Source organism: Theobroma umbraticum, unplaced genomic scaffold (genome assembly GCF_002168275.2).
Source record: "Theobroma umbraticum cultivar Fairchild unplaced genomic scaffold, ASM216827v3 scaffold_51.0, whole genome shotgun sequence".
Classification (NCBI taxonomy): domain Eukaryota; kingdom Viridiplantae; phylum Streptophyta; class Magnoliopsida; order Malvales; family Malvaceae; genus Theobroma; species Theobroma umbraticum.
Genome location: NW_018397260.1, coordinates 7,302,610 through 7,312,300, shown reverse-complemented (window position 1 = coordinate 7,312,300; position 9,691 = coordinate 7,302,610). Strand labels below are relative to the sequence as shown.

Here is a 9,691-nt window from a genome sequence, read left to right as displayed (position 1 = left end):
GAAGAACTATTCGAAGCCTTTAACTTTTAGCCCAAGACGGCAGCCCAGGGACTGTGGGTTCGTTCCTGTTGGATGAAACTGGTCTACTTGTTTGCTGAGTGGTGGCAAACAAATAGATTCTTCAATCCACTGTAGTTGTTCCTGGAGTTTATGGCCCAGAAGCAGTAAAGAACTTCGATAGCAATTTAGTCAGTCCATTCATAAATCCTCTTACAATGGATTGCTTGCCTCGTTACGAATATCCACCAGGTAGCTAACTAGGCTAGTCTGTCCATGGAGCTCGATGCGCCAATCTATTATCTTATCTTACTTATGGTAAAAGGTAAAGTAAATTAATGAAAGCAGCTAATGCTTGAAGATGTCATATATTTTTACTATGATTTTTCTTGCTAAATAACATATGTTTTGTGTAAACCAATCTCGGGAAATTAAAGAAGAGAGTCAAGACACATATAGGTTTATTTGCTTGGATCATTTCACTTTACATAAGTTAAACGATTGGCGACAAATATCATATACTGCTAGAATAATTGGACCTCACGAGCCACGTTACGAGACATTGTTTAGACTTGAAAGGTTGGGGCTGGTCAAGATTCATCCATTTGTCCAGGGTCAATCAATGTCCAATCCTTGGACCTACGCTATGTTTTTCTGGTACAAAAGTATTCGCAGCCCGAACAACAGCTTTTATTTTTAATTAAGCAACTCACTGTTGTGGAACTGGGTATTACGCTATTAGCAGCAGACAGCAAGCCCCTCCACCTGAGTCGGCTTTGTTTCTAAGACCCAAACCAGGTAAAGATATTTTGAAATGTCCTTGTTGATTATTTTCGGTTTTGAAACTCTTCTAAATGGGAAAAGATGTTAGTTAATGGCCAACCACTGCTTTCCAAGTTGGCTGCCTCTGTAAACTCACATTAGTCTTTGATATGGTGCTGCTGCCTACTTGGTGCTGACAAATTACAAATAAGTTGACATCTATTTAAAGATGCATGTGTAGCAGACTCCTGGTGAGACTAATTAATAAGGGCATTAATAATCTAAACTATAGACTGTAGAACAAGTCAAGTAGCTATATGAAGAAAAGCCCAAAATATAAAAATCAACTCTGATTTTATAAAATGAGAAAGAGAATGATTGAACATGATGCTTTATCAGGGATTTCTGTGTAGGGGAGGGGGGAATGAGAAAGAAGGTGGAGGAGAGGGGCTATTTTTGTGATAGTTAACTAGTTAGGGAAAGGGATAATCAAATAAATTAGTAATTGATATGTTTGAACAACTGCATCACTTGTTAGTTCAGAGGTTGATGCAAATTGAAGAACTTGTGGAGCAGTGCGTGTTTAAAATGGACCTCTAAGAAGATAAAAGAATGAAGTCTATCATTTAATAATGCGGGCCACTAACATTGCACGGCCTTTCAAACACCACATGGAAAAGAAAGGTCGTCCATATCTATAAATTCAATGACCAATTTTAGCATCCAAGGACTCTTTGACTTCGTATTCCTCAAACAACTACTAATCAACATAAACTATTACTAATTAATTGCTGATCTTGATATCAAACACTAAAGCTTTCAAATCATTCAACTTTAATAAAAGAAAAGCATAGATTGATTGATATGATTGTTCTGTTCCCTTGTGCTGGTTGCCCTGGAATCTCTCTCTTCTGGTTTTGAGTCTCATTGAAGGGGAATAATCAATATTTGTGAGTTGTGATACAGTTAGTTTTCTTAATTGCCAAAGTATGCTAACTCGTGTTCTTCACAATTTTAGTTTTGTGTCTATTCATGACAATATCAGTATGTGTAGGGAATTTATCCAGAGAGAAAGAAGTAGAACAGAAACCTCCATGGATCAACATCATATATATATATATACATCCAACTGAAACAAGCTTTGCTTGGAGGGATGTGAATCACGTATATGTGATTGGCCAGTCAAGTCAGACATGCAATCACAAGAGAATGAACCAACTGCAACAAAAACCAGAACACTAAATCCAGAAAACATTAATGACAGTCTCCACGGAAAGGATCGTTTTCAATTGATAGCGTCCAGGCATGATCAAACAGAATCAAGGAGACATAACCAGTCACTGCATTAAAAAGTTTTGGACTTAGCTAAACCTTAGAAACCGTCCCAAACATAAATCAAATAGGGAAACAATATCAGCCTCTAGTAATGACAAGAAACTCATAGGGTCGTTGCCTTATGATGACTGGCTTTAAAGGACTTGTTCTCAGTTCTTTTCTGTTTACCTGATGACAAATTTCTTACCAAGTTCATAATAACCACAACAATTCCAAGTTTCAACCAATGGCGCCTGTGTCTTACAGACTGCAAAGGGTACTTAAAAATAGCCATTACAGCTCTTTGTTTTAAACTTATCAGGCCAGTCTTTCAGGGTTATTAATTTAGCAAAGATTTTGTTGGTGATGAAGCTACCGATCCAGCTAGCAACATGATTCTGCTAAATTATGAGGATTGGATATAAATAGACCAATCAACAAACAGTCAATCGTTTCATTCTTGGAATAATTTCAACTACAAGTAAACAATTACAAACAGAATTCATCAGAATCGAATCATTATAAACTACAAAATCATCAGAAGGTACGACAAATACAAAGAAATAATTAAAGTCTTCCACTACATACAGTTGGGAGTATATGAGTGACTTAAATTTCTGAAAGGAAGCAGCCCCTTGGCCCTGGAAAAGATAACGTGTTGTAAGTTGATGGATTCCATCTTTCACTGTTTCGCCGCCAAGAGCAATAAGAGAACGACAGCCCCCGCCTGCAGAAACCGGCATTATAGTAATTAACGAACAATGAAGCAGAATTTAAAACATACCCTTTTGGAGTTTGGATAGTTCCCTTCCTTCTTTATTTCAAAATCCATCATCAAACAACATCAAATCTTTGTCTTTGAGACATCTTAAACTAAAAACAAGGGCTGTTCTGACATCTTTCTGTCCAATTTGTAGTCATCAAAACTGATAACCAATTTTGACATATCGAAGTCAGTCGAGTTCCTTCTCCTCCCAATTTCGAACATATTTTTTTTGCTGCTTTGATTCAGTAGTCTCGGACTTTGCAGAACTCCCATAGACCTCGACTTGCTCAGCTTCATGACCGGCATTTTCACCGTTACTCCCGGCTTTTTTCTTACCAATGCCACGTGGTCACCGTCTAGATCAAGCTCTGCGGGCCCCATCCTCTTCATCATCGCCGTCTCCCCAAATGAACCAATCGATTTCGTCTTACTACACGATCACCAATTACTTCACTGTCGTGATCTACATTTGTCACACTTGATACCTTTCGGCTGTTTCTCCTACTCCACACACCTCGAACTCCGTACCACCTCCTCGCTCCCTTCAAACACCTGATTCATCACCAACGGCTTATCTACGCGTTTCACGCGCCGCCTTAGGTTACTCCAAACGGGTCCCGCATGAACTCTCTTTCCGCACCACCTCAAGCATTCCACCACATCCGCCATGCCGGGCCGTTTCTCCGCCGTGGACCTCACGCACCTAGCCGCCAACACCGCCAAACTCCGGACCACCTCCTTATCCACCGGCGGCCCGACACGACGGTCGCAAATCGCTGAAAATCTCCTCCCTTGATCAACGGAACCGCCCAGTCAACGACCGACGGCGGACTATAATTCAAGTCAATGGCATGCCTGCCGAATAATCTCCAATAACAAAATGCCGTAACTAAAACACGTCACTTTTAGTGCTGACGTCACTCGGCGCCAAATATCCGGGGTCGAGGTATCCTAGCGTCCCGGCCGGTGGTGTGCACTTAACCCGTACATCCTCCACGTGTCCTCTCAATGCAAGACCGAAATCACCCAACCTAGCGTTCCAGCTTTCATCAATCAAAACATTGGATGATTTTATATCCCTATGGATCACAGGTGGGTTAGACGAATGTAAAGCCTGAACCGCTTTGGCAACCTGTAAAGCGAACCGAACACGCCTGGTCCAACCTGGCGGTCTAGAAGAAGAATGTAAAAGATCGTACAAAGAACCGTTGGGCATGTATTCCACGACGATTAATTTATTCTTACAAAGTATATCGGAACAGTAACCTAGGAGATTGACGAGATGAGTATCATAAACTCGGGAGAGAATCTCAATCTCGTTGTCCGCGGGGCTGCTACAGTTTGCTGTCGTTTTTTTAACTGCTGCGATTAACTTGCCGTTGTCCAGGACGGCCCTGTAGACAGAACCGTGACTTCCTTTGCCGAGGAAGCTGTCGGAAGAGAAATCGTTGGTTGCAGAAAGGAGATCAGTGTAAAGAAACTGTCTGATTTCAACTTTGTTTCTGGTTTTTCTAGGTTTGTTTTTTTGGGATTTTTTTCTACGATAATAGTCCCAGTTGTAAGGGTCACAAACGGCAACCGCCGACTCTGCATTGCAAGAGAGGTAACCCATGAGCAGGGTAGAAATGAAAGAGTTTGGTTTTTCTCGGGTAGATTCCGGGAGAGAAGTAGAAAGTGGCGTCGTTTAGTGGGCAAACAGAACGGCAATGGCGAAGGCCATTAGTGGCATTGGCAAAGAAGGAAGGGGGTGGCTCTAAAGCATTTTAAAGCGTGTACCGATTTACAGCTTTGGAGATGTGAAAGCAATCAAAGCTTGAAATTTTTGAAAAAGTTTAGTAATATTTTTTTAATCAATTTATTGATTTTCGCCATGCAAAAGTGGGAGTCTTTGAGAGGAATTTCTCGGGGGAAGGTTTGAAGAAGTGGGGTGCAGTGGGGTCCACAAGGTATTTCTACTTCACTTCTTTTATCTTATCAGGCGAATTATACTAGCACCGGTAATTAACTTTAGGTACAAAAGGAAAAGCTGAACCCATTAAGGTGACATCTGAAAACTTTAGAAGCCAATTATAGGGTGTTCTTTTGAGGCTTTTGTTTTGTTTTAATGTGCCTTTGACTGCCATCATTCTAAAAGCCGATCTCTTTCAACATTTGGTTGCTTTGATATGCCCTTCTTTCGGCGTTTTCTGCTTGTTTGATAGCATTCTTAAGGTTGCAGCCGATGCGTGGGTGCCTCATGAACCTCTTTGCAAACATTTTAATTGTTTTTTTTTATTAGCTACATTTGATGCTTAATTCTTCCTTTGATTAAGGTTATTTTGGAAAAATAAATCTATGGCTAGGTTAACTTGACCACGAGTTTTCAAACCCAATTCCTGAAAAAAATTCCTTCTAAAGTCAAAAGCTGGCAGGTGAATGCTGATTTAAAGTCCTTTGTGGTCTATCCTTTCAAATAAAGTAGTGTTAGATTGTTACTACCGCTAGGAAACTGGAAAATGGTTTAAAGTCAGGGGCTCCATGTGTTTTTATTAGGATTAATTATACACACCACCTTCGTTAAAATTAAAATTTATTGCACATAGACCTTTTCTGGTTGATTTGGTTTTTGATTTTATTTGTCATAACCATCTCTTTCCTTTTTTTTCCATCATTTTTAATGATTTCGAGAAATACTTAAAACTACCTTTCATTTTTAGGTTTCGTATTTATTGGATCTTTTGGCTGTTCATGGTACTTAGTACATTTATTTAGGGATAGAGCAAACATAAGATTGATAAACAAAATATCTACATTTTACCGACAAAAAATCAATTCAATGACTAATACCAAGCAGGAATTAATGGTTATAATGGTTTTTTTTTTCTTATCTTCATTTTCCAAATTAATGTAAGACTTGCGATTTTAATTACGTGTATTTTTAAAAAAAGTCAGTGTATAATTCTATGTAGGAAATATTTATATAAAATTATTTATTTAATGTTTTCTTTTATTTTTCTTCTTTAAATAATATAGCACCGTATTAAGACAAGAAGGGTTAGATTATATATATATATATATATATATATTAATGATTCATGGTCTTCCTTTCTTAATATAAGAAAGAAAACGATTGCTTTAAGCGAAGGAAATGGTCTAATTCATTTATTGAATTACTAACACTCAATTTCATGAGTTAATAGGTCCTGGAGTTTCATCTTATACTTTCCATATAAAGCAGCCAAAACCTGACCATAAATCCCTCCACGAATCAAAGCATTAGGCAAGAAGAAAACATTGAGCAGGACAGGGCAGTCAGATCCAAAGGCTTGGCAGGTTGGAGGGTGGGGACTGGGCAGCCATCCGTTGGTTCACTTTTCCGGACCAAAGAGAGCTTAGGACTGGTGAGCTTTCCCTCAGCTTTGACTTTTGGTCAGCTCAGCTCAGACCATAATCTATGGTTCATACAGCCAATGCTTACGCAAAAAATCCAGCAACAAAAATATATATATAAAAAAGGGGTATTTAAAAGGTATAGTTTGTTGGATATTCAAACTAGGCTAGAAGAGGAAGGAGTTATAGAGTGGGGTCCTCTGCACTCACCTACTTTGGTTTAGGAATGGGTTACCAAATTATATTCACCCTTTACCCTTCTGCTTGCTGTTTTTGACTTTGGCTTCGTCACCCTCCAAATAATGTTCAAATGATTTTGAAGGCTGAGGGAGACCGTGATTTGTAATCTTATCACTTTGGGGCGGTGGTATATGCTTTTCATCAAGGAACCTATCAATAATGTGTACAAGCAAAGCAGGAAGTCCAAAGGGATTGTTAATCATGTTCAATTTTTCGCTGCCTTCCCACCTTCAATCAAGCTAATCAATCATTTTCCACATGAGTATTATTATTATTACTATTATTATTGGTGTAATTAGTAGGTGTAACTGGTTAATTAAATGAATCCACTTTTGTTAACCGTTTAATTACTCTTTCCATTTCATAATTAATGTTCGAGTTTGATTTTTTTTAATTAATATTTTCAAATTCTATCAAATTTTGTTTGATTTAATGTGTAAAATAATTAATGTCAAGATTAAAAAAGTTTGACTATAAAAAAAATCAAACTAAAAGAGAATATGTTATTATACGGATTTTACATATATAAAATATGATATGAATTTTAAATTTATAAGTAAAAGTTTCATTTCACCTAACAAATATATATTTCAAATTAAATTATAAATTCATGACTTTGTATTGATATAATACTTTTATGAAAAAAATTAAAATATATTATTTTCCTCTTTTGAGTAAAAGATTTGGTACAATGAATGCATGAAACATGATAGATACATACAATGATCTATCTTTCCATCTGTGTAAAAAGAGAAAATGTTGTTAAGAATAGTTTCATTAAAAGAAGAGCCTTGCTTTGGGGAAAAAAATCTTACCAAGAAAGTGCTTTAAAATTAGATTTGGCAATTAATATTGTCTTAAATATCACCACATGGTTGAGATCACACTGTGTAGTAAATGATTTTATTGCTACTGAATAATTAATTTGAAACCACTCTCTCTCACTGATTCAGCATGAAAAAGAAGAAAAGAAATGCACACTTACCTTGCTTGAATTGAGATTTAAAATGGTAAAATTTGCTCACATTTTAGTTTTTAAATTTTCTTTCACAAGACTTCTTTTGAGGGTGTAGATTAAAAGTTTAGTGATCAGATTCATATGCAAATGGCAGGCAACACATAACAAGAGAAACCTTTTTTTTTTTTGTGAGATGAAGAAATATTATAAACTTAATGAAGAGAGTGGGGCAACCATTAATTTGTGCTGGGTGTGTTTCCAAAAGGGGTGAATCAATACATTGAAAGGGGAGGGTGGCGTAAGTGATAGAATATTTAAAGCACAAATTTGATGATAAAACGTGTGGTTGGGCGGGGGAGGGTGGCCAGTTTACTCTTTTTGGCATTTGTATTGAAGATTTAAAGAGGAAGCATGCATCTGCCATCATGCATGCTCTAGTGAGAGCAGCTTTGCCTGATGCACGCCCCCTGGTTATATATATATATATATATATATAATATATTACTTCAATCATAACGACGCTGTGTGTTCAACAAGCTCAAAATGAATGGCAAATAGGGAAATTCAATCCACTTCTGTAGTAGTCTTTGTTTTTCCCTTAGGAGGAACATTGATGGATCTCATGGGCCTCAAGATGTGGATGTATACAGCCTGCCTCAACTCTCTCGGTTGAATTTTTGGGCCTTGAAGGAGAGTTTTATGTTGTCCAATCTATTGCTTTTGGGCCTATCTACATGGATTTCTTAGTTGAAATGGGCTTTTTAACAATAGAAAAGTGTTTGGTTCTGTTTTTCGTATGGTTCGGAGCAAATTGATACTGCCATAATTATGCTTTGAGGTAAAAAAAACTCTGATCCAATCCAATCAAATCAAAGATGTTCACACACTCCTCTGTCTAATCCGAGTGATTGCCATTTCTCATCTGTCATCTTAAGCCAGCTCCAACGGTTGATCTTCTCTCATGGCCCCAAAATGTTTCCCAAAACGGTTTGATTGGTCAGCTTACATATGCTGGCCCATTTAACATTTGGAAAGCCCAATTGACCCAGCTCCAACGTGATTATTACACGCACTTTTGTCTTTTGCAATTTCACATCATTTGGTGAAACAAGCTTTGCTTGTAGCAACAACGCTAATTTCATTTGGTGATTGCGGCATGATTTTGAAATGGGATTTTACAAAAAAAAAAAAGAAAAAAGGAAAAGAAAAGAATCCTTTGGAATGCAGTTCAGTTCTATCATTAGCAGGCTAACCCAACCCAACCCACCCCACCAACCCCATGGCCGAAGTTGGGGATGTTAGTTCTCCTCTACTTTATACATTGTCACCCCAGGACCCAGCTTCCTCTTTTTCCCTTATATTTCTCACCTGCTCGTGATCCCTCCACCTGGAAAAAGTAAATGCAGAGCACCTAACCTATAAGAATCCTAGGAGAACCGGTAGTTGCTCATTTATATTCCCCTTATCTTGGATGCAAAATATTAGGTGGCTTATGTTGTATTAACTCATCACTCATTCCAAATGTATCTACCTTCGTAATGATGCAGCAACTTAACCAATCAAAACTTTGGTGAATGCCTGATAAAACCTATTGTGACACTCCATATATCTTCTCCTACCAAACTTATTTTGATTTGCCTTGGTATTAAAGATCGAGATTGAACCTAGAGTACGTATAGGTGTTTTATGGTTCAAATGAATATCGAGTCAGCAACAAGAACACATCAAAACAATTATAGAGAAAGGGTTGGTAGAAAGTATCTACAGTAATGTTTAGGAAAGGAAATTAGAAGAGCCTTGAGAGAGTTGTATCAAGGCAAGATGAATGATTCAATATAGTAGAAAAGTTTGAAGTGTTCATTGAATTTGGGAAACATGGCAATGAATTAGCTGTTATTGCAGTCAAGCAAACTGAAAAAATCAAACGCGGGTGTTGCATAATCATTAATATTAATATTACTATTAATATTTCATTTTGGGTGCCAAAGATCCATTGATTGCGTACGGAAAATGAAGTGGAAAGGGTGGGATCCATCCTAACAGCTCATGTTTAGTCAGAGACAATAAGACCAACAATGATGAGAAAGCATCTCAGCAAAGACACACACGGAAACTGACTCATGTAATCCAAGCCTCCATCTTTTTCATGATCGATTGAATCTCTGAATACATTCGGGGTTTATTGGTACACGATAAGTTTCTTGCTTCTGAAAGAAACAAAGGTTGCAATACTTGTGTGGCAACAACTTGAAGGCATGATCAACTACAGGATTTAGCAGGTACGA

At 37.6% G+C, this 9,691-nt stretch overlaps 1 protein-coding gene across 1 annotated transcript; it reads right to left on the bottom strand.

Annotated features, from left to right (window-relative positions):
• Positions 1-2,469: 2,469 nt before the first annotated feature.
• LOC110416528 (Protein kinase superfamily protein) lies at positions 2,470-4,676 on the bottom strand. Its single transcript, XM_021428534.2, is given in 6 exon segments — positions 2,470-3,264; positions 3,267-3,348; positions 3,350-3,618; positions 3,621-3,700; positions 3,702-3,733; positions 3,735-4,676. Coding segments are annotated over 6 exon segments (1,503 nt in total). The 5' UTR covers positions 4,452-4,676; the 3' UTR covers positions 2,470-2,941.
• Positions 4,677-9,691: the final 5,015 nt, after the last annotated feature.